We start from the raw sequence: 26,234 nt of genomic DNA, 5'->3' as shown, positions 1-26,234 counted from the left end.
AACCTAACCTAAAAAATAATCCAGTAGTATATCGGCTATTTTTTAAATTTGTTTGCCACTGGCTTCCTGTAAACCGACAAGTACCGTGTTTTATTTAGACACGAATTTTATCTAGGTTGGACGGTCATATACGACCATATATTTCCAACATAACATTTCACGGTAAAGTGTGATACGGCGAACTGCATACGTACAAATTTCCGGACACGATTATATGCACATTGTATCCTACTGTCACCTGAAACTCTACCACTGAGTGAATATCATAATATATGGGAGATGGTCACCACAGATTCCTGCCATTTCGTATCTTAAGAGAATTTTTATCTCAATTTGGCAAAAAAATTTAATCCATCAGCAATTGGCGGGTTAACGCCGATACAGCGCCACGGACGGCGTGTGTCCGAACGACCTTGCGAAAACGAAAGTTTCCATCCAGCCAGTGATAGTTGCGCGCCAACGACAGCTGCAGCCGGTAAAAGCATTTCTAAATTGGAATTCGGACCGTTAGCCGCCATCTTGGGCGACCTGTCAAAATTAAAATAAATAATAGTCCCAGCCAGTTGTGATATTTTCAAAACACATTGCGGTAGTGTTGCCGAGGTTCGAGCGCATGAACGGTAAACTAAACGGGAAATCAAATACTTATTGTGAACGATCGATTGAATTATCAATATACAAATATTATTGTGTTTAATCTAGTGATCAATTTTATTTCTTCAATAATTTGTGGCTATTAAATAAAGAATTCGTAATTTAAATCTTTCAGAGTGAAAAATAAATAAAAATAATGTTAAATCATTACACTGCATGTTTTTCATATTTATACGGTTTTCTATAATTAAGCAACACTAAATTTTACTATAAAAAGACAATTTTTGTGATATAATTTACCAATAATAAAATTCTTGAATAGGCTAGCGAATGCATTAATGCTTGTTTAGCAAGCACAATAAATTTTTATTAAAAAATGAAAGTGGTTCATGTATTCCCACTATAAATAAGAAAGGCTCAGTGTAATGATTTATTTATCTTCATTTTATTTGCGTTCTAAATTCAAATTTTATTTTAGAACACATTTAAAGCAATAACAAGTGAACAACCGAATTCTGTCAGATACAAATAAATAAATAGTTTGCAGCAAAAAGTGAATAAATAATACGAAAAACCAGTGCGTGATTGATAGTTGGTGTAGCTGTAGAAAGTGATATTATAAATATTTCAACGACGATATCCGGGAATTCCGGAAAATAGTGTACTAATTATTTGAATATTTGCATGAATATCAATTAATATGGAGACTATATGGATTCCTAGTAAAGGTAATATTGTTATAACCAATTGTAGTCAGTAGCTATTGAAAAATAATTGTAATTTGTAATGTTATCTTGTACATTGATTACGCTTTTTGTGAAACAATAGGTAGTCTAGATTTTTTCTCACGGTTCAATTTTTGGATTACAAATAATGCTATTACCTCAGAGATTATCTGTGATTTTATTGTAACGTGAGATAATTGCAATTCACTTATTTTGCTACATCTTCTTTTATATCATAAGTAAAGTGGTAACCTGGTTACGGAAGTAAACGATGATTGTGAGGATTATGAACTTTGAAGGTATATTTTCAATCCTTATGACACGTTCTCACGTGGCGATTTTTGTCATTCAACTTTCTGTTGAATGTTGAACAGGAAATCGAAAGGAACGTTCCCACATATCGATATCAATTTTATTTCCCAGCAGAAAATTTTACTTTGACGCAAATGTCGCAAACGAATTGACAGAATAATATTTTAAGGCCTTGTCCAGATGGCGCGATTTGAGTTGCGCGTAAAAAATCGCATGATGACCTCATTGAGCCGTCCACAAGTACTCGCGACGTATCACGTCTCGCGCACGGTCGAGGTACATGGGATGTGTAATATAATATATTCTTAATCCAGCGATAACGAATAAGTATGAATGAAAAAATGTGCACCATTTTGTTGAATCGCCCATAACATACCAAAACTATTATGGTTTTCGATTATGTCCGATCCTGATGGGATCATATGGGCCTTTACAGAGTGGAGGTTTGTATTGACAGATTTTGTTTTTTACGAGAAATGGATGTCAGCCACTTGCTCAACCTATTAGGTCCATACCCTGACACACATAAATTGAATAACAATATGTGTACTTGCCAGACCCAGGTTTCGAACCTGGGACCCACGGCTTTATAGTCCAACGCTTATGCCGCGCAAAAAAAACTACCCAACACCATCTGTAAATTAGTTATTGTAGTCTGTGAGACTGACAAAGTTTAATGTAGGTACACTATTTATGTCGGATCAACAGCCTACCTCCACCCTTCGCCACTGTGAGTGCTTATTGGGACTCGTTAGTAGAAATACAAAAAAAAAAACTGCACACTACCGGAAAATATCGATGGCCAGGGGAACAATCCCATAAGTCGAATTTTAAGTTTTTTTATATTGTATTTATTGTATTATTTTCTATTTTTTCTAAATTGCATAAATCAATGACCTATTATGAATTGATAATTTTTAAAAATTAGGGAAAGATTTCTTTGAAAAAATGTCACCAGACTGCGGATTAAAAAACCTGCAATATTGACGTACTTATGTGATTGTTCCCACCGCCCATAGATGTAAGACACATATTATTAATTAGTCAACGAAGTATATATTTAAATTTTCTCAGGCTGCAAGAATTACCTAATACAGGTGAGTTATTTTATTATATTACAAATCTTTCTGACTTCAATATATTGTGAAACATTATCGTATTTGCAATATTAAAACCACTTTGAAGATACGTTATGTGGGTAGAAAATACTAAACGACTTGGTTAACCTAGTTCCTGTAGCCATAGCATAATATTACCACACGCTACCACAACGAGATATATTAACTATATAATCTTATTTATTTTATAAACACTGTGTAATTGTTTTAAACAGTTGGATATACAAAAAAAAAAATAAACGGATTCGGATGAAAAAACTGGTATACTTAAAAATCAAACCTAGCTAATGTTACGAACAATTTAAGAAGTTATCAAAATAATACAAACATTATTAAGACGTCTGGGTTGACTAGAGTCTAGTAGCACACATATAATCGAGAAGTGCGTTACCTTTTGGGCGTGGTTTTCGAGTGTGGATACATATGGGAGAATACATAACTTGAAAACGTCTCAGATATATACATACTAGTTGAAAAAAATACGACTGGTATTGCGCCAATACGCTTTAACCAATTAAGCTACAGGGATCATATTTAATTACGATAATTTAAACTAGTAGGCCTTACGTGAAACGCTGGGACTATCGGTCAAATGTGATTTATATATTATATCTGAGGTGTTTTCAAGTTATGTATGTTAAATATAATGTGGAATGTTACATCTCAAATCTTGTGAATTATTCGTTGAATAAAAGAAATGATTTATTAAAAATATGGGACAAACATACACGCGTGTTGGATGATTGTTTTTTGCGTCTGTATTAATATTAGATATATACAACGTACATGCACCAAGCCATGACCATTATAAATAATATAATATTAGCCACATTATGTGGATTGTATGATGAGGACTAAGGGTGGATAATGAGATTTTCGTTTGTTTCATAGTCTTGATAATCGTGTTATAACCGAAATAGCTACCGACTTTTAGAATTTAATACAATTTTATATTATTAGACATACCTAAGAACTAATATAATAAACTATTTATTTCATTCAACGAATAAGATACAAGATTTGAGAATAGAACGTTCTTTATATTGAACATAGATAATTTGAAAACATCTCATGCATATACCCACTAGAGAAAATCTGTTTTTGAAAAAAATAATACGATATCCGACTGGACTTGAACCTGTAACCGCTGGATTCATCTGAATTTCATGTACGAATTAGTACTAATTAAAATTATCGTGATTAAGTAGGATGCCCGTAGCTTAATTGGAAAATCAAATTGGCGCGAATTCAGCAGTTACATGTTCAGGTACTACATAAGTAGGTAGGTACTACATAATAATGTACCTATTATATTTCAATTGGCACAATGTCTTTCCACCACGGATTGACAGGTAACACTATTTTCAAGTGATAACTAATCGAATTCTCTTTTTATGTAGTGATTATCGATTGTTGAATTTTCATCAAATAAACAACTTTTAAAATATATGACATAACACATATTATAAACATAAATACAGATAGTTGAAGACACTAAGCCCATATTACTAATGAATTATTGCAATTAATTCGTTAAGCATAAGAAAGTTTTGTAGTGGATTTGTGTCGTCATCAATTCATTTAATTTAAATGATTATTAATTAATTATTAATGATTAAATTTTTCCAGGTAATAAATATTTATGCAGAAATTGAATGACCATCACCACTTTCACATAAAATGTATAGCAACGCAAATCTAGATGTGTTACTATCGCCTACATACCTACTGGCCTTACCATTCAATGTCTGGCAATGAATTGTTTCGAGGATTTAATTGGTTCACAAATTAGGAGCTGTAATAGAAAAGTTGTTCACCTGCTTATTACTAGTTAACTGATGATTAGGATACACATGCTTATGATCGCAGAATGTCTCCATAAGTTGGTTGAAGTAGGAGAGTTTATTAAATTAATCTAACCATCAACTCGAGTTGGGTCGATCGGCTCTTCTGACATGACGGTCCAGTCCATTCAAATTTATCGTCTCAACCATCAATCGGTCATGCAGGTTCTGCTCACTGTATCTCACTTTACGTTGTCACCCCATCTTCTCAGGGGGTGACCAAGCGCCCGAGTGCCTACTACGGTTTATTCACAGACTATATGGAGAGCTTTAGATAGTTAGATGATCAATAATTGCATGTAACAATAAATCAGAGTTTTACTGTCAAAATAATGACGTAAATTTTCGCGAAGACATCAGCATTTTTCACAAGGCTCTCTACAGTCAGGTCACAGCACGAAATTGTGAACTTCGATCGTAGTGCCAGTAAAGGTATTGCTTTTATTTAGAATTTAACACGGTTAACTGTTTATATGAAATCATTATTATCTTAAATTGAAGTAAAAGGTAAGCTGTTAAATATTAGATGCGATATTATATGGCCATTGTTTTTATAGATGCATCAATTTTAGTTTTCTCTGACTGGTTCAAATATTCTTGAAAAACAATACTTTAGTAAATTCGGAACGTCATACGGCGAAAGAAAATGTATCTTCTCACGTATAGTAGTAGTAGTAACAAAAGTTAAGGTAGGAATCTTGCACACTTCGTGGGACGATCCCTGCACAACTTTGAAGGGCGTATCTCGTTTATACCCCCAAAAAAGGGTAGAGATTTAGGAGTTGCGAGGAAGAAATAATTTGACGGATTAGGTGAGATTGCTCCATCTGACTTAGTTATCACAATTAATTTTAGAGAATATCATATGTTTTCTCATTCCTTTGGTTTCCTACTTTTACCCCATAGCAATAATTTGATGGCCGCGCGGCTTAGGCGTCGGACTATAGCGTCCTGGGTCCCAGATTCGAATCCTGGGTCTGGCAAGTACACATATTGTTTTTCAATTTGTGTATGAGTCAGCGTATGGACTTAATAAGTTGAGCAAGTGGCTGACATCCATTTCTCGTAAAATCAAAATTTGTTAATACAAACCTCCACGTTGTGGAGGCCCATATAATCTTATTACGATCGGACATGGTCGGGAAATATAAATGCATGCCCATCTCAGAGCTAAAAAGATACATTAGCGTCGCCGTCACATTATCTTTTGTAACTCGGGATTAAGAGCGGTTGCTATGAGAAAAATATTGACATAAATCTACTGAAGATTACTGAAAGGCTTTCTAAAATATAATATAAAATAAGCATCAGGCACGTGCCCGTAAATGTGCCCATTACGGAAAATATTATGGAGCGTCGACAGGTTGGCGCGACACATTTGTTAATATTATCGTAACATAACATGTCAGTGACAGTAACGAACATCGCACACATTAGTCAGGTAGTAGCAACAGGAAGAAAGCGGACAGGTAGTTATCTAATTAAACTTGGTGACATGTGATTACATAACGTGGCACTTGCATTAAGTACAACTTCCACGAACAAACAAAAAGAGAAACAAGTACTTGGGACCGCGATCAGAATGATAATTTCTGTAGAGCAAGCATGTCTAACATGTTGATCACACCATATTATGCACATAGGAATTGAGTCGTGAAAATGTAAAAGACGTGTACATTCAGTCCAATATTATAATTTCACGGTTTTGGGGAAGCATTAAAAAGATCTTATTTTATTAATTGAACTGGCGTTTACGTGATAGAATTCTATTGTAGTGGTTTTGAAACAAGGTTATTTTGTGTCAATTCCACCTTAATCGAGTCATTTCCGTTGGCAGCGGTTCGGAATTTCATATAGTCGACCGTTCTGAAGATGGGTCCATAGTCTGAAACAGCTGTCAACATATGTGACTCAACTATTAAAGTACAATTTAAAAAGATAACTGTTTGAAAGCGCTTCTGAGAAACAGGTGGTTATATACTTCCCAGAAGTGTTTTCAAATTATGTATGTTCAATAACAGAATGAATGTCACATTCTTAAATCTTGTTAATTATTCGTTGAATAAAAAAAATAGTTTATTAAAATAGCTACAAAGAATATAACATAAAACTAAGATCCGAAATATATATAACGGCAGCTCAGACGGAAGGGTGAGGGAAGGGGAGCGAGAGAGATTTACGTGAAGACGTTTTTCATAAATTAATAACAATGCGGGAACAAGAGGTACCTCATATCACTTACTTCGAATTGTTTTACCGACGGCCTGCTACAGGAGTGAGAGAAAGATAATATGTGTACCCCGCGCTTTAACTTGCAGTAAGCTCTTTTTACAGTAGTAGAATAGTTTCCAATAAATGAGTGGCAATAAGAATACTAAAACAGAACTAATCATTCTCACGACGAACGGGAAATAGAATATATCTTCAAACATTTTTAATAAATTTGTATAAGTTGAAAAATGCTAACGGGGGAGTACGATAGGTTACTGCCAGTTTAGTTACTGGATAGTATGGAGATCACGGCCTATTATTTTTAATTGGCTATGCCTACTGTAGAGAAATCCGGGAATATAAAAAGCGATCGGACGGCACGCGCACCAGTAACTATTGACTATAGGTCGAGTTATGTATTTGTATAGATATAGAGCGAATTATTCGCGACATTGTGATAATTGGCTGATTAAGGTAAATAAACATGCATCCGATTGGCGCGATGGCTCTCCATACGTAACACTCCCAACCTGATAAAACATCAATTGAAATTTACAGAGCCACATTTTCCATGATATAATTTTATTACATTATTATTATTTAATCGATGATCTTGACCTGGAAAAGGTATAATACCGACACATATTTTGTCAGTATTGAGTTATAGTTAATTTGTGACGTAGAACCACATCTAGTGGCGGGTTTAGGGACTTGGAGGCACGATTGATTTTGAAGCAGCCCTGCTTCAAAATCTTCGATAAAAATAAAAATGATGAATTGACGTGTAACAAAAATATATAATATTGAAGTAGGCATAGAAGACACAGAGAGCCTTTTTTGTGTGAGTTGCAGGGATTTTGCTGTGCTGGATGATATTTTATACGTGATAATTAGTGAGAAATACGCATATTTTTAAGAATTTGGTATAATTCAATAATTCTGTGATTGGTTTGAACTGTTGCGAGGCCCCTTTTTAAATATTCTGACGAATGGTTTGCGTCATCTGTATCAAGGAAAATTACCGCTGACCACGTCTTTCTTCTGAGTGATTTTGATGTGCTAGAATGCTCGATAATATTGTATAGGTGGGTACTAAATTTGTGAGAAATACGCATCTTTTTAATATTTTGGTATGATTCAATAATTCAATTGAGTGGTTTGAACTGTTTCGAAGCACCTTTATAAATCTGCATCAATGCAAATTACCAAATTACAAGAGTCTGGGTCAAGGCTATGCGTCTTGACTTTTCACCAAGTCAGTTCGAGGTCGATTTACAATAATATGGTTAAGGATTTACCTGTTAAGATTTTAGTCATCATAAAATGTCAAGAACATAATATTGGAGATGGAAGTCATATATATATGTTCAGGAATTTATCCGCACAAATTTCGGCTGACATACAATACTATAACAATAAAGTCATGGTCGCTCTCCACTAAGCTATTCCACATTCGACTTACTGCGGTGCGTAGCACCTTTGATCCACTTATGATGTACTATTTATTACTTTCTGGAAGTGAATTCTGACAGAGCGGGTTTTGTTGAGGCTAATTACAACGGAATTTGTACGGACAACACTTTAGTATGGCCCCAGGGTAATCATGCAATCACTTAACTGTTCTAACTATTAGAAAGTATGGCCGATTCAAACAGTAAATTGTGTGTCGTATTTATAATTTGTTTAGATCAATTATTATGGACAATATATTAATAATGACTGCAAATTTAATTGACGTAATAATAGAAATTTCTTATATTTCGCCCCACTTAACATCTAAAACAGAAAGCTTGAAACAATGGAATATTTATTGCGCGTCAAGCGGGAGTGTTGGCGAAGGAAACCACCCGGGAATCAGGATGAAGCGAGCAAAATATACATTTTTTTATAATAATGTTAGGTATTAACAAAACTAAATCAGTTGCAAGTGTATAAACTTAATTATATGATAGATAGAATATTTCGACATGGTAATTGTGATTATTATGGTTGCTATTTTGATATATATCGACTACCTATATTGCATTGCTTTCTTTCGTTCTCCGAATATGTCTTGTGGCGTGCCATAACTATCAAACATCAGGGTAATGTGGTAAGTTTTAGGTGCATCACAGTTGTACATACAAAACCAACGAAAAGCAGTATTTCTAAATCTCAATAGACAGTGTCCCTGTATAATAGACATACTAGAAGCATGCATTCTGTCGTACGGCAAATGGCACTAAGAAATTAGCTAATCCGTAAAGTTATAAAACTTGAAAAGACAATTTTTCTCAATAAATTGTTCCAAAGAACAATGTTGTGTCATGAACGACGAAAATTACTCTTGGCGTAGCCCTGGCCGTGATACTCTCGGTTTGATCCTTCCACAGGACATATTAATAAGATAAAAATGCGTTTCGATTTATTACCTACTGACAGTCAGGCAAAATTGAATGCGCCTTTAGTTTACGTGACAAACTCTAATGCATACATATTATGATACACAGGTAACTATTCAAAATAATATGTTTTTTAACACGAGTTTTAGTACCTATATCCCATATTTTTCCACAATCAAAAATAGCCTCACCTAGAATATAACCCACTCCTCTTTTTGTTGTGTTCCCTGGATCTTTCTACGGATTTCTCGTCCTCTCTGATATTAAGCGTGTCGAAGTTCCAAGGCTTTTCCAGGTTCTATCCTCTTTGCGGTATACATGAACAAAAAACAGCTGTAGAGAATTTGGCATCCGGATTTAATTATTGCAATGAATAGTAATCTTTCCACATTCAAATTACAGTTGACATGTTTTTAGATGTCTTTTTTTATCCCCGTTTGTACACTAACTAACACCAACTTTCTTATACGGTCTGGGCTTATTTACGTTATCTTATGAAGTCAAGACAATGTATACTTTTTATCGATTGGAAACATGCAATGATTTTGAAATTGGAATATACAAAAACTATTTCATGGCTATAAAGTTTACGTGTTTGTGCTAAATCGAAATATTTCCAAAAAATGGCAAAAAATGTTTGTCTATGGAGAGGCCGGAGACAAAGCAATTGTTAGTGCTCGTCCGTAGTCATTTGGCGGGCGCGGCGCGGCGGCGTCTTGCGAAACTCAAACGTATAACCGTGTGTATTATGCCCCAAAAAAGACACTGTCTATATACATTTTACACACGGTTATACGTTTGAGTTTCGCAAGACGCCGCCGCGCCGTCCCCGCGCGACCACTACGTTCTTGCACTTATGGAAATACTTAGGCGGCAATGTTGAAACAACGCATGCGCAGTCATAGATAATAGCAAATTGTCAGAGTAAATAATTAGCTTTGGTTTTACATATACGACCATTGTATGTAAACAATGGCTACTATGAACAATGTTTAACTGTCTATATGCACAGAGAAAATATGTAAAGCGCATTTGCACCGGTTCATTTAAATTTAATGCATGCATATTTTGTATAATGATAATATATTATGATTGTGTCACCATAGAGTCATAGACAAACAACTTATAATAATATAAACATCATTGGCGAAATGGAAAATCTTATGAGATGATTTCGACAATTATTCGGCGGAACGTAATTTCAAACAATTACGCAAAAAAACGGGACATAAATTTTAATTTAATATAAATCTATACGTGAAGTGATTCCTTAAAATAACGTTGAACATTAAATTTTAGAAAGAATGAAAAAGATTTACTCGAATTTTACATAGGATATTTACTTAGGATATACTCGCAGTGATAAAAAAATATGTGGGGATTAGGTAATAACTTTATAGAGGAATTTTAGGCAACCTTTTACTGTTACATAATATGAGGCAAGTTCCTAAATTGAATACAAGAGATAAAATAGGCACTAAGTGCCCGAAAATTAAAAAAAAAGTGAGTATGCAGAAATTTTATATGTGCCATCGCCAATATCATAAATACATGTCTAAGTGCCAAATATATATATTAGAACTTTTATGGATATTCAAAAATGGCTTTTGGTATGAGGAAGCAGCGTGATTATTTATTTTAAGAGGTGATTTAAAAGTGCCGCTTGGTTAATATGTGTCATGAGACTTAATTCCTTGATTTCTATATAGAGCAATGCACTTAGTCCATTTTTAATAAATTAATGTTGTTAAATCTATTGAGAAGGTAATAAAACAGTGTTTTTATAACAAATAAACAAAGTATTCTTTAAAACCCGATATTTCAGATTCAGCTTTTTGTCCTTAGTGGATATTTTATTTGTTGTATATAATTATACCTAGATGCCAAGGTAAACCATCGAATAATGATGAAATTTTCGTGCAATATCAGATAGGCAGTCCACCCGATAATTAACGAGATTACCATAATAATATACTGATGTATTATTGAAATTTTCCCAAAACAACCAATTTATTATAGTACCTACATCGCTTGTCACTTCGCGAACACAAATAGCATTGTCGCTTTCCCTCCACAGATTGTTCAACATAACATTTATGAACGTAAAATAAAATACTATATTATTTGAAAGATAATGATATAGATATTAGAGATTATAGTAATTTTATTACACATCGATGCTTTCGCCCTAAACGAGAGACAATATTCGTTTTGGAAAATGACATGGTAAAAAAATATACTATAGCGATCAAACCGACATAAAAATGTCAAGGACATTTATTTTAATTTTGGCAAAACAAAACAAGTCAAACACAATATGAATTATTACAAACAGAGTAATACCTGGTGTGAAATTTGCGGTTGGATGAATACGGAATGCATTCATTGCGATTCGCGATGCACATAACATAATTATGTCGAAATGTCTAGCCATATTTTTTGATTTAAAAAAATCAACAATAGAAAATGTGTTGAAATCATTTATAAAAAAAAATCTTAGCTGTTTGACATTGCGAAATATATTGTGGGTAAGCCAATACTTTCAATGATTCGTGATCAGTGATCACAAAGTTTGTCAGAATATTTTGATGCAATAGGTGCATGTTATTTGTATTGTTAATGCATATTCTGCCAACCGTGATTCAAAAGCACCAGGGCTATTCTAATTAGTTAACACGGTAGCACGTTTTCGTTATTTGTATTGATCCAAAATAACATGGATATCTCTTGGGCCAATTCCATATACAAGGCGGTTATCTACAATAATTGGTAACACAATGAGAAGTGGATTTGGACACCACTGCAGCTTATTATATTCTTAATGCATCCGATTTTTTTTTATTTAATCGGTGATTCTAATTGGTTACATTTGGAACCAAGAATGACGTATTTAAAAGATTTGATTTGGTACTACTCAACGACAAAAATATCATGCTTGACATTTCACATCCAGGGATATTTAACTGTATGAATACGATACAGCATAAGTATTTACCACTTTTTTTATTGATTTCGGAGTATGTACAGTAAAATGTTACACCGCAGAACTGTAGTAATCGACATAGTATTATATGGGAAACATATAATTTATTACGTTAGTTCTACAATCGGATCTGATCGCTCGAATACCAGTTAATTTCTGAAAAAATTACACCATCCAGTCGCATCCAAAAAATATCAAAATACCTTGCACGTATGCAGAACTGCCCGTTACAATATTCCATTATTCGAAACATAAATTAAGCGACAGAAAGGTGTATATATCTATAAAAATTAAAAACAGCAACGTAAAGAAATGCAAAAGCTATTGTTATAGTATCTAGGCAATGTGGCTTGGTCTATTAATCGAATTCAAACGGTACTTATCGGCGAAAATACTAGGTATACCTAAACAAGCCTATGTGAGAATAGAAAACATCTACGAGGCACTTATCACCATTATTGCATTGAACGCCGACTTAGAAATATATGTTAAGGACCTTGTCTCGAGTGAGGCAGGCCGCAACAGAGAGTGAAAGCTATTCTGTCACATTTAGATACTTACCCAGGTACTTCAATAATAATATAGATAGGTACTAATAATATTAATCTCTCTTTTACTTCTTCAAAATGGAGTGATGCAAAATACGCAACGCGTTAAAGCATCGGGTTAAGAAATTTGCGATAAATGTTTAAAAATAAAATAATAAGGGTTTGTTTGAGGATTATTCGCCAGTTTGTTTCTTCTTCTTAGCGCGTCATCCCCTAGCGGAAGTCGGTCGCCATCAGGGCGATTATCGCTTATCGTTTACCGTTGATCTTTCCTTGGATCACAAGTTGGGGAATGTTGAACTTGTGTCCTCTCACAATGTAACCGGGTATTTTAGTTTTATGGTTTTAATACTACGCATAACTTCTCGGTCATTTGCCATTCGATTGAGAACTTCAACATTTGTCATCCGGTCAGTTACATATCGAAAGCTTCAACTCTCCGTGAGATCATTGGGTTAAGCGGCAATACTTCTATACCGAGTGATCCAAAAAATAAGTGCACACCTTTTCGGTCACTGTTATTTGTTTTCGTTGAATTATAAGACATATAACATATGGTGTTTGTTAGATGTTTAAAAATTATTAAGACTTGCCTGAACTAAACCATAATAGATCAAAAAAATATTCTTCTATCATAATGGCATAATTTTAGACACGAATATTTTTATGTATTATGGCTTGTTTTATGCAGGGTTTGATTGATTTTTTAAAACTAACCAACACTATATGCAATATGTAGTCTTCGTTCAATGAGTACAAATACGTGTGACTAACAAAGTTTATTGTCCACATTTATGTCGGATATTAACAGCCTACCTTAACCCTTCGCCACTAATGGATACCGATTCTTTTTTGTAATAATACAGTATAACTAGTTACATATTATTATACAGTATAAGGCCAGTGTGGTGCTACGTGATATCACTCGCGTACGCGGATGAAGAGAAATTGCAATCGGACCTTTCCCCGTGTGCCGTCATCGCCGCTGCGTCCACCGAAGCATTTCATCATGAGATCTAACCTATGGCATCATAATCATTGACAACAATACATCACAATGCCAACTCTTGAAAACCAGGTGCAGAATGTTCGATTGATGATGTTTAATTTTTGGCGGGAAACTTATGCACACGGTATGTGCTGTCTGATTTTGAGACCCCGTACGATAAATAATAAAATAAAACTACCAACAGTAGGTACCTACTTACTATTGTAACTAAAAAATATTATTATTGAAGATGGCAGAAATGCCACATAATAATACTGGTTATATTGTCAGTTGCGGCATTTTTTTTTTTACCACGTTTTTATTAGCTCGTATTTTTGTTTGTCCGGTACAGATTTGTGCAGTATTTTTTTTAACTAACTTCCCTACTAGCTAGACATTTGTAACTTTTAGAATATATCAGAACACGACGACAATGCATTCTTTTAATACTTTTGGCCATCTTTAAGCAGAATTGAATTCATTTTTAGTTAATTCTGTTTTGTATGTTTCGGAAAAAAATCGTTAAAAGTAATATTAATTACTACTTACTATTATTGGTTGCTAAGCGGGTCCTAGCAACTTAATTATTAATATATAAGTGCGTTACTATGGGAATCAATATGAAATGTCAAAATGACATTTCAGTATTTCTATCAAGTACAAAAAAAAGTATTTATTAATACATATAATTGTCAAGTTTATATGATTCAACAGAAAATTTAAAAACGTGGTATATAAAAAGTTCTTTTTATCTTGTTTATTTTAGTTTATATTGAAATTTGTAAGAAATGCGCATCTTTTAAAGATTACGGTATAATTGAATAATTGTATGTCAGGTGACAATTAATCAAAAAGGGGGGACCAAAGCTGGAAGAACATCTGTACCAATTAATTCTCAATATATGGGATAAGGAAACACTCCCCAAAGAATGGAAGATGGGTATTATAGTACCTATACTTAAAAAGGGGGATAAGACTAATTGTGAGAACTACAGAGGTATCACGCTCCTTAACACGGCGTACAAAGTTTTTTCCAGTATTCTATATGCAAGATTACTAAGGTATACGGAGAGCATCTTGGGAGAATACCAGTGCGGGTTCCGCCCCAATCGATCCACCATTGATCATATTCACCTGATGCGGCAAACTATGGAAAAGGCGTGTGAGTATAATATGATTTTGTATCATGTCTTCATCGACTTCAAACAAGCTTTTGACAGTATCAACAGAGAAAAAATGTTGCATGCACTAAAATTACTAGGAATCCCCTCAAAGCTTGGAAGACTGATACATGTCTCCCTAACTGAGTCAAAGGCCGTCATAAACATACAAAATGAGCTAACGGACCATATTGTGATTGAGTCTGGTGTAAGGCAGGGTGACGCACTCTCCACCATGATGTTCAACCTGGTTCTCGAGGCCATAGCCCGTAAGGTTGACATAAGGGGTTGTGTTAACTCTAACACATCCCAGATGTGCGCCTATGCCGACGACATAGTCATAACTAGCCGATCCAAACAAAGACTGATCGACCATGCCACAACATTGAAAAAGGAAGCGGAAAAGCTTGGATTAGAAATAAACGCCTGCAAAACAAAATACATGGTATCCACGCTAGAGCGGGGTCCACCTCTAAATATCTGTGTGGAGCAGCAGGTATGGGAAGAGGTTCAGAGCTTCACGTACCTGGGCTCTAACCTAAACACACTCAATAAAACAACAGAAGAGGTGAACAAACGACTCATAGCTGCTAATAAGTGCTTCTACGCCTGTAAGAGTCTACTGAGTTCGAAAATCTTAAGCAAGAATAACAAACTGCTTATCTACAAAACAGTTATTCGACCAGTAGCTACCTATGGCTGTGAGACATGGTGCCTCACTCAAAGGGAAGAACATAAACTGGCCATATTCGAAAGAAAGATCCTCAGGAGAATTTTCGGGCCCACATTGGAAAATGGAAGTTACAGGATAAAAATGAACCACGAGTTAGAAGAATTAATAAAACATGAAACGGTGGTGAAATTCTGTCGATCCCAAAGACTAAGGTGGGCTGGACACGTTGAGAGAATGCCTGAGCACAAGGACGCCAAAAATCATGACCAAATGGATCCCACAGTGGAAACGGCCATGGGGCAGACCAAAGAAGAGGTGGGCTGACTGTATCGAAGAGGACTGGAGAAAGATGGGGAGGGCTGGAGACTGGAGAGGAGCAGCCAGGGAAAGGAGCGTGTGGAGGACAATTGTAGAGGAGGCCAAATCCCGCCCCGGGATGTAGTGCCGAGAAAGAAGAAGAAGAATTGTCAAGTTTATATGATTCAACAGAAAATTTAAAAACGTGGTATATAAAAAGTTCTTTTTATCTTGTTTATTTTAGTTTATATTGAAATTTGTAAGAAATGCGCATCTTTTAAAGATTACGGTATAATTGAATAATTGTATGTCAGGTGACAGACAGGTTTTGAATTAAAATAAAAAAACATTTTCTTTTAATGTTTTCAGATACTTAAATATTTAGGTACTTATTAAGTAAAACAGTTAACATTGTAAATTATCAAAAAAATGTCTCATATTGCAAGCTTCGTATTTTTCCGCTAGCTGCGTTATAACAACATACCTATAATATTGTTACAATATCATAAATGGCTTTAATATATGTAGATATATATCAATAAATCGCAAAATGGCGAACTGCTAACAGTAGACTACCTATCTGATATTCCTAACTTTATTTGAAGAATGAAACCGTATCTTTATACTTCATACTGTGAAAGAAAAATATTTCATGAGGGCGGTAATCACAGAACAGATTATTAATATTAATATATAAGTGCGAAAGGCACTATGATAGTAGTGTATTTAGTAATAAAAGTAAATAATGACTCAGACTTTGATAAAATCGTTACCAAGATCGAACTCGGGCCCCCAAGATGAAAGACCAGCGCATTAGGCACTGGACTACGAGGGTCGCAAATTTTGTCAAAAAGTCAATGGGTACGCTACCAGTAGGCAAAATGCTTTATGTCAGAGACGAATATTATCACCTTGGCAGACCAACGCTATTATGCAATTAAATTATGCATTATCAACGGTAATTTTATTGTCAATGCTGTCTACCAGGCGTGTGTCACGTGCACTGCAAGTTTTCTTAGGAAACGAAAGTAAAAGTGAGTTGAAATAATATGGAAGTCACGATTGGACATGAATTTAAATAGGGAAGCGCGCTGTGGATTCCAATTTAATTAATAATGTATTATGCAATATGATTTATCAGACCTAACACACGTACGTCTTTAATTTCTCCAAGACTCCCTCGAGGGACCGGTGCAATATTACCAATATAACAATATTGGCCAATCGACCTGCGTGTATATTAATAAGGTATAAAACACCAAAGTTCAACGATACCTGATGGACGGTAACGCAGTGTTGTAAGCCTTCTCTACCTTCAGTATGTGTAGTTATTTACAGCTGTAATATATTATAATTAGGAATACTTTTATGTCGGTCGTTTGCGGCTTCATTATTGACGACCGCAATTTGCATACATAGCAGAGTAAAAGTGAAACAATAACTGCAATGGTTGCATTATTATGCACCATTGTTGCAGCGCACCTATATTACACGGTTACATGTAAATTGTACGTAAAAAAATCACCGTGGCACAGTTCGACGTGAACTTTCTTATCGGAAAGAGATGACCGTATGCTATACGGTCTCCAATTTTATTAGATTCAATATGAACATTAATTCAATTTTCATAGCTGATTTTGGCAAAATTCAAGAATGAAAACCAAACCTAACCTAACCTAATAAATAATCCAGTATATCGGCTATTTTCAAGATTTGTTTGCTGCTGGCTTCCTGTGTAAACCGACAAGTACCGTGTTTTATTTAGAGATGAATTTTCTATCAGTATCCACTATTTATACGACCCAAAGAGGTTGGACGGTCTCCTTTAATATACGGTCATACATTTCCGATATAACAATTCACAGTGAAGTGTGATACGTCGAACTGCACACGTACAAGTTTCCGGACACGATATTACACTGTTAGGTTTTGGACGTTTTTCCCAAGCCAGTGTGACATTAAGAGGTATGGAGAAATATGGGATAAGCACGTGCTAAAGAGTATTAGGTTATTTACAATACATTCACAAAACAGTTGAGATAGAATTGTAAAAGGCCCATCCCATCGATCGAGTGTTTGACGCTGACTTTTAATTTTAATATATCCTCATAAACCTTATGCATTACTGCGAAATTTGGACAACAAATAGATACAGTTCCACAGTGTTAGTTTTCATGATTACTATTTTTAGCGAGATTTCGAAATGAATCATTTAAATATTAATGTTAAACACGTTTATAAAATTATCATTAAATTTGTATTTTAATTTACGCTTTGACACACTATTTGAGATTTATCTATTTCCTAGACATTGAAAAAATAGTGGATTTGAATCTCATATGAATCAGTGAAGAAATATACTGAATATATTGTTTTAAATTTAAATATAAATTTATACACTGACATTTTCCAAAAATTGTAGATGCCAATATCGTATTCTAAAAGCTATGTAAATTTCATCAATATGAGTTAGGTGGTTTTTAAGTTATAAAGAGAACAAAATAAACAGATAAAACTGATAATAATAAACAAATTGTAATTAGGTATCATCGAAATAGTCGAAATGCTTTACTATTATTATGATTATGATAAATCGACGAAGTTTTTAAGTAATTATGTTTTTTTAAAATTTATTCCCTATATGGTATGAGAATACTCACCATCACGTAGGTGGAATATATCAAGATCCGAAGCGATTTGGTTTAGCGAGTAATTGCCTTCCTAATTGGCATCACCAATGGCAGGTTAGTTCTGCACCTTGGGAGAACAAACAACTGATGCTACCAATTTCTAAGATAGTTATCAGGGTCACACACGTCAATACCACCAAGAATGGCAGAGTTCTCATTTGCAATTGAAAAAAATGTGACCAAATATTGATAACTTCTAGCATTTAAACTGTATATAAGCATACATAAGAAGAAGTCAGTTGGATAAAGCGACGGATAGTATCTATATAACCTAAAATAAATTATAAAACTCAAAAGGAGAGTTATTGGATAAACTATAGTATCTATAATCAAATAAATGCCTTCCCTAATAATACGCATTAGATGGCGTAACAGCTCAGGGTCGACCCTGGCCTTATCAAACCTTCTCTTTCGGTTCGTTCTGTCCTACGTAATCATTCTCCAATCCGGGATTCCTGGGCCACGCCATCCAACCACCGTAATTTAACTTAATCAAAATTTTTCCTACCTGGCCGTTGCACATGACAAGCCTATTTTACAAACTGATGTAAAGACTTGTTACGTAAATTAATTAACCTTATGTGACAAGCGAGTAAAACAATCCTCTGCAGTGTTGCCAACCGTACTATAATTATAGTATTTGTATTATAATTTTGGTCCGCGTACTATGTACGATATAAAACAGGTAAGTATTCTTCTTTCTTTCTTTCGACCATGTCCGAGGGTAGAGGTTTGTATTGACAGTTTTTTTTTTTTTTTTACGAGAAATGGATGTCAGCCACTTCCTCAACCTATTAGGTCCATACCCTGACACACACAAATTGAAAAACAATATGTGTAGGTACTTGCCAGACCCAGGATTTGAACCTAGGACCCACGGCGTTACAGTCCAACGCTTAAGCCGCGTGGCCACCGTGGGCGTAGGTACCAGTAGGCGTAAAACAGGTATAGTACGCCCAAAATACTATAATTTTGAATATCGGAAAAAATATGTAAAAAGTACTAAAATTTTGATATTTTCGTTTTATAAATTGGCGCAAAGTATTACAATTGCGCAATCTAAGAAGATTTGGAGAACTTGGAACAAAAATTGATCGAAAAACGTAAAAAAATCCCTTGACTTTGGTTTAAAATGATATTTCTTGAATTTTTGATCGGAATAGGTACCTAAATAAAAAAGGGTCTCGGAATTTCTCGAATTCTCCGTTATTTTTTTTCTGAGAAACAAAAAACCTATACATTTTCAACAGATGACAACGCGTACTATATTTTTTCCCCAAATACCATAATTTTGGAGGCTCTGTACTATAATTTCACTTTGAAAATATGGCAGCACTGATCCTCTGCAAGATGCGTTTAGTTGGTTTACCGCGCGGGCAGGTAGACACATTTGCGCAACGCAGGTAACTTGGTCTAGCCGCAGAAGTGAAATTAAATTGCACCTGAAAATATTATTATTATCGCCTACCAGAAGTCTCGATTTCTATTCTTATATAATGAGGAGGCGTCCGATGGCCAGCCAGTTAACAGCCGATGTCGCATTCCGTGATAATAATTCATAGATATTCGTGATATTGGGCACGGAAATCGCCGAGAGATTACAATCGGCATCTCTATAATCGTGGTAGCAGTGAATTCAGTATGTATATTTGAATCGATAATGTATCGCCGGCATAATCAACATATACGCGGTGCAAATGACAACTCTTAGGTACTTTTAGGTCACACAGGTTTTAGGTAACTTTTAGGTCTTAGGGTACCTAGGGCAGTCAAAAAAGTATTGATCTCTTTTTACCAATACTTGAATACTTAGGGATGAATATTTCTCTTTCGCTACGAAACCAATACCTGCGCATCTATTATATACACAAGACACTGCTTTCGGCCGCTATCGCAGCTATCTAGGGTAGATTTGTATCGAAGTATTAGCACTTATTGTAACAATAAGTGCTATTATTGTAACTTATTGTAACAATTACAATAAATTAGTTGTAATTGTTACAATAAGTGCTATGTTTTAACACCTCTATTGGCCGTAATAAATTTTAGAGCGAGATAGACAGTTTTGACTGATTAGACGGCTAACTTATTGTAATTATTACAATAAATGCTAATACTTCGATACAAACCTACCATAGATAGCTGCCGTAGTGCCCTAAAGCAGTCTTGTGTATAGAATAGATGCGCAGGTATTGATAATTTTTCTTTCGATATGATGGCCCTACTTGTATCTATAATGTGTAAGTACTATAAACCGATAGCGAAGGGTAACTTTTGGAAAGAGGTAGGCTGTGGTGATCAGAGAAAAGTGCACACTTCAGGTATACTTAAGGGAAATAAGAAGATAATACAATATTACTAATGTTGAATAGGTACACACTAATGACAACGACACACTAATTCGATGAAACTGCAATACCTCACTGACGATATAAAATTGAGTGGTCAGTGCACATGGGCGCGATTCCAGAGGTGTACATCTTCGAACCTGCTGGACATAATTTTTTTAGCGTGTTTTCGAATTATGTTATTATTTATTTTAGCTACAATATCAGAACTGTCAAAGCTCGAGTTTTTACACGTTCGTTGATTGTCGTTTGGTCAGTAGCAGAGGATACACAGACAAGAAGACTAATTACTGTCTTATTTTTGACTCGTTAATATAGCGATAGAAGTAAAAATATATTGTGAAGAGAACGCCAGAAGGTCTAAGGGCTGCCCTTTACGACGATGTAACGGTGTTGACCACCGTCATTATAAAACACCAATAGACTATGCTAATCTAATAGTATTCATTCTAATTTTATTATTAGACTTTTACAAATTATTATTCCACTATAACGTGATATAACTATATTTCTCAACGCGTTTGATTTTTTCGATGTAGGTAGGTATTACCGGTCAGCGACGCCTGAGTGGGGCAAATTAGCAACAAACAAGTTACAACGTTTCAACATTTTAACGAATGCATAGATGAAACTTTTGTATTCTATAAGTAATAAATGTAGGTCACCGAATTTCGCTGTCAAAAATTTCAGGTTTTGTGTTGTGAACGTTATAATGTAGGCATGTCCAACTTCAATTGATAAGCCTTGATCTACTATTCAATACAAACATCCACTCTGTAGAGGCCCATATGATCTTATTAGGATCGGACATGGTCAAAAGAAAACCAGTGGGTATATTCTATACACACGGCGGCTATCGATGGTAGTTTATCATATGTATGTGCATATTGCGGCGGTTAATTGTTACAATAAGTGAACCGTCTAAACTGTTAAAAAGTGCGATGTTTTAACAGCCCCTCTCTTGGCTGTGTTAACTTTTAGAGCGATAACAATTAATTATAATACCTCAATACATAAATATGATAAACTACCGTCGATAGTTGCCTTGCGTATAGAATAGACCCACTGAACCGTAACAAATTGTGAAAAAAGTCTACTACGCGACGGTAACCTCCAGTTTCAGTTAAGCGCGGGATTCTCATATGCCCTTTCTCTCACTTCTGCGACAGGTCGTGAATGATGCAACACGAATCGAGTTATAGGGAGAGGTCGTATGCATCTCCTTGTGGTTAATTTAAGAACTACATTCGCGTAAGCTAGTTAGGGTGATAAACATATGAATACTTAATGCTCCCTCTAAAAATCATATTTAATTACAACTGAAAATACACGTTGTTTACATTTTTTGTCTTAAATCTATCCCGAGGTCAAACTGCTAGACATACCTACCTGTTATAAATGTATGGAGCATACGCCTCCAAAATAAGTAAACTAAGTTAAATAAGTTATTGTGGGGAGGGTGATATTTATCTTTTCACGGGTAAATAAATTAATATTAATACAATCGACCGAGAGTACTTGATGGATTTTAAATTTAAATTCTAATGGATTTAAATGCATTAGAAGGAAATAAATTATTTGCTTAATTCCATAAAAATCAATGAAAACACTTTTCTAGTTTTAAAGAACTGACAAAAATTCAAAACAGATAGATATACATATAATTTAAAAACACCTAAGAAATATACCAAAATCAAAAAAAAAATATGGCACCGTACAGGACTTGAATGTGCATCCACCAAAAATCCACCAGATATACTTTAGCAATTATTAACTTAACTATGAAAGGTTATACCATCATGTTGCTTATTAGCACGGCTACCAAATTTAAACACATCATAGTTATCCATATTCTCTACTAAATTAACTAAAAATAATTACTACTAACTTTATATTGAACACAAAAACAATAAATTTCAGCAACACGTATTCGCAGTTTTTAAGAGCATAGGTACTTCAGTGAAACGGCAAATAATTTTCAACTATAGGTGCGACGAATTTCTGGACTCGCTGGCAATCGGAGAGCGAAAGTAGAGCTGTGAATACGTCAATTTGTTTCGTGATTGCGACGGGGGTATTAATTCTTAAATCGTGTAAAGATGACTAAAAAACGTTACCCATTTACTTGAAAAAGAAAACATGTCAATGAACATATTATTATTGTTACTGATAGAACAATAAACAGAACATTAAAAGGACGCATGTTGGATTTATATGACAAATTATATTTCGTACGGCACGCGTCATTTGCACAATCCGCGCATCGCCTAGCCACGATCTTTTTAGACCATGCCTCAACTGAGGTATAGCCTTAAGTGACTGTAGTCATTCTGTAGTCTGACTTGTAGTAGACTGTAGTCAGTAGAAAATATATCTTACTGTAACGCATATTGCGGAGATATAAGCGTGCGGAATACTTTCTCACTCGCACTTATGCTTCGTTTTTGTTCATGCCTTGGTACATGCGCTATAAATAACAACTTTTCGAGAAAAAATTGACTAAAAACACACTGCCTCTAACGTACATAAAGATTGTATTAAGTATGTGCTTTTTATTCTGTTCCTACATAGTAAAATTTGTATGCACGTTAACACACCGAGACTCGTCGCATATCACGCATAATAAATAATATTATTGTATATAATAATATATTTCACTTTCTAAACATTACACTTGAGATATCATCGGATGAGAATGCCAAGCGAAATAAGGCAGCCATAACAATAATTTAATAATATTAGCGATCGTTGCGTAACGGCGCTTTCATGTGCTGTGTTATTTTCGATTTGTTATGTTGTGAATAACATTACTGCCATATTGCGAATGATGAATTTGGGCATAGCGCCGCTGTGCGAATCACATGGAAAGTATATTATATAATTTTACTCTAGCCAAAAATTTGCCCAGACACAATTTTTAAATATAAACTTGACGACAGAAAGAAGAAGATGGCGGCGCAAATTTTCAATGTTCACGTGCTTTATATTGCTAAATACCTTTTGGGGTGTGGCGTGTTTGTGTGGAGGAGATGATAATGTGATGATGAACGAAGACTTGTAGAGGGTATTTAGATTGCGTGGTTTATTTATGGATTGAGAAGTACAGTTACATAAAGACACGTTTGAAAGTTTTACATGATAATACAATAATAGTAGGGATAGTTAAAAAACGAGTGAGATAATTAACCCGAGGCTGAGTGACTTTCATTCAATCGTAGTAGGCTATTAATTGAACCCCTCACAATTGACTAATACTGACACTGAATATCCCATGAATTTCGGTCAATTAATATTGGTTTCGGTTAATAAGTATTGGCTAACTGTGTGATAAATGCATATTAATAAACAGTATTCTTTACGCTGTCAGCGTTTCTCAACGAGTAAGCGATAGTTGATACCGCTGACGGTCTGTGAAAATGTACATTAAATAATGTAATATTACTTTCGCGATCGACTTGTTTGTCGCGGATTTTGCTGACAATGCTTGATGCCCACCGGACTTGTTGCTCTCCACAACCTTACGATAAGTGTCCTACGACCACTACTACAATATTTAATTATGCCTCTACATGCTTCTCTCTTCCATGGGTATTCTTAACTTAAAGTCATGTAAATTCAGTCAAAGCACATATTTTTAGTGCATGGAAATCTCAGATTTGGGTAACTGCTCCTGACACATTCCCATTCCATATCCACATAAGTTGACTACGTTTTCTCGAGATTTTAACTTTAATGTGTAAATTAGAGAATTTGCAATATATAATATACTTCTACAAATTGTTGTGATTTACTTATTATCTATTCAGATTATTGTGTGATAAAAACATAGATGTTGAATAATCCCGAAAACCTTGTATAGAAAATTATGTAATAGATAGCAATCCATAATACGATGGGACTATTTAATATGTTGCTATTTTATTAAACTACAATCTAATGATAATGTTTTGCATTTTCAGACTAGGTCCGTTGGCGCGGTGCATCCGCCCTCCGTCCACGACTGTCATGGGCCAGGAGCAGTCCGCGTTGTCGACGTGCGACCGCCGCCACAGCAGGGGCGCCGCCCGAGCGCCCCCTCCTCGACCCCCCAGAGAAAGTCCCCCGAGGGACCACTACGCCCCTCCAACTCCCCCGAAACCAACGCACAAACGCTGCACCCATTCGCGACACTCTTCACAGCAGAACCTCGACTGCACGTTACACAGGACGAAGACATCATCGCTAAAAGACGGTGGATCCGTCTCCAGCGGATACACGTCGTCAAAAACCGAATGCTCATTATCTTCAGACAGAAAGTCACACTTGCCAATCTACACCAACGTTCACTATAAAGATATAAACAACAACGACATTTATAAACCGTTGAAGATTGGCAAGAATAAACTACACAAGTTGAAAATACTGAACGCTGACAAGGACACGGCGATATACCTGGAAAAGCACTTGTCCATCAAGTCATATCTTCAGCAAGACGGTGAGGTGAAGAAGAAGAAGGTAGGACCACAGCTGCCGGAGCCACTTCCGAAGAAGTCGGGAATAAGGAATTACACACCGAAGATACTGAGCGAGAAGAATCCGCAAAAAGATTTGGAACATTGGATATGATTTTTTAAATCAGACGTATTTTTGGTACAGAATTATATTTTTGTTTTGTTAATATATACATGCAATAATGATAACTCAAATAAATTTAAATAATTAAATCGAAAGTTGTAAAGTTGTATTTTTGAAAAAAAAATCAAGGTTGAAAGTGAGACAAGAATTCGGATCAAAGTCTAAATTTAAATTGGCCAAGGATTATTGTACAGCTTTTCATATTTAATAACCGCAACTGTACCATATACCTACTTAATACTATATTATAATCGTTAATATTCGATATTGATTTATTTAATAAAGTGATATATTGTTTTAATGAATCAAATTAAAAACCAACAGAAGTGTCAGATTTGAAAAATCAAGAAATTTTATGAAAAAGTGAACGGTAATAAAATATTGGAAAGCAACGTCAAAAGAATTTATTGATAAACGCTCAACAAACCCTGATCAAAGTGATATTAAAATAAAATTTATGAAAATTCATTCAAGATTGATTAAAAAGTTTTAAAAAATATTTAAAAATAAAATCGAAAGTTTTCCAACACGGCCAAGATTGAACGCGTTTCATGTCTTACTTTAAAAATTAAAGTAAATACAATGAAATCGGACGTTTGTGAAAAATTGTGAAGAAAAAAAAACACTCGATGGATTTTAGGACATTCAAATGTGGACTATTAAAAATTATGGTGAAGAAAAAAAATGTGAGGGAAACAAATATATGAGTAGATAATAAAAAAAAACGAAACAAAATAACTTTAAAACG

The 26,234-nt window shown here is 34.8% G+C and overlaps 1 protein-coding gene across 2 annotated transcripts; it reads left to right on the top strand.

The window, feature by feature from the left end:
- The first annotated feature begins 441 nt into the window (after positions 1-441).
- Positions 442-26,199, top strand: LOC147069495 (uncharacterized). Of its 2 annotated transcripts, XM_085950421.1 has the most exons (3): positions 442-620; positions 1,073-1,322; positions 24,832-26,199. In XM_085950421.1, exon 3 carries the CDS (start codon positions 24,878-24,880, stop codon positions 25,475-25,477), a length of 600 nt encoding a protein of 199 aa, XP_085806547.1. In that variant the 5' UTR covers positions 442-620; positions 1,073-1,322; positions 24,832-24,877; the 3' UTR covers positions 25,478-26,199. The 2 variants fall into 2 exon arrangements, with proteins under 2 accessions (XP_085806547.1, XP_085806548.1); XM_085950422.1 differs by lacking the exon at positions 442-620 and having other exon boundaries at positions 770-1,322.
- Positions 26,200-26,234: the final 35 nt, after the last annotated feature.

The sequence above is a fragment of the Rhyacophila brunnea genome, unplaced genomic scaffold (genome assembly GCF_057557595.1).
Source record: "Rhyacophila brunnea isolate RB1 unplaced genomic scaffold, BYU_Rbru_1.0 scaffold_23, whole genome shotgun sequence".
Lineage (NCBI taxonomy): Eukaryota > Metazoa > Arthropoda > Insecta > Trichoptera > Rhyacophilidae > Rhyacophila > Rhyacophila brunnea.
The sequence above is the reverse complement of the archived record's forward strand: the minus strand, read 5'-3'. Positions and strand labels throughout refer to the sequence as shown.

What these genes read in the sequence shown, in the direction of transcription:
- LOC147069495 (XM_085950421.1), top strand. Translation starts at nt 24,878, where the DNA reads ATGGGCCAGGAGCAGTCCGCGTTGTCGACGTGCGACCGCCGCCACAGC.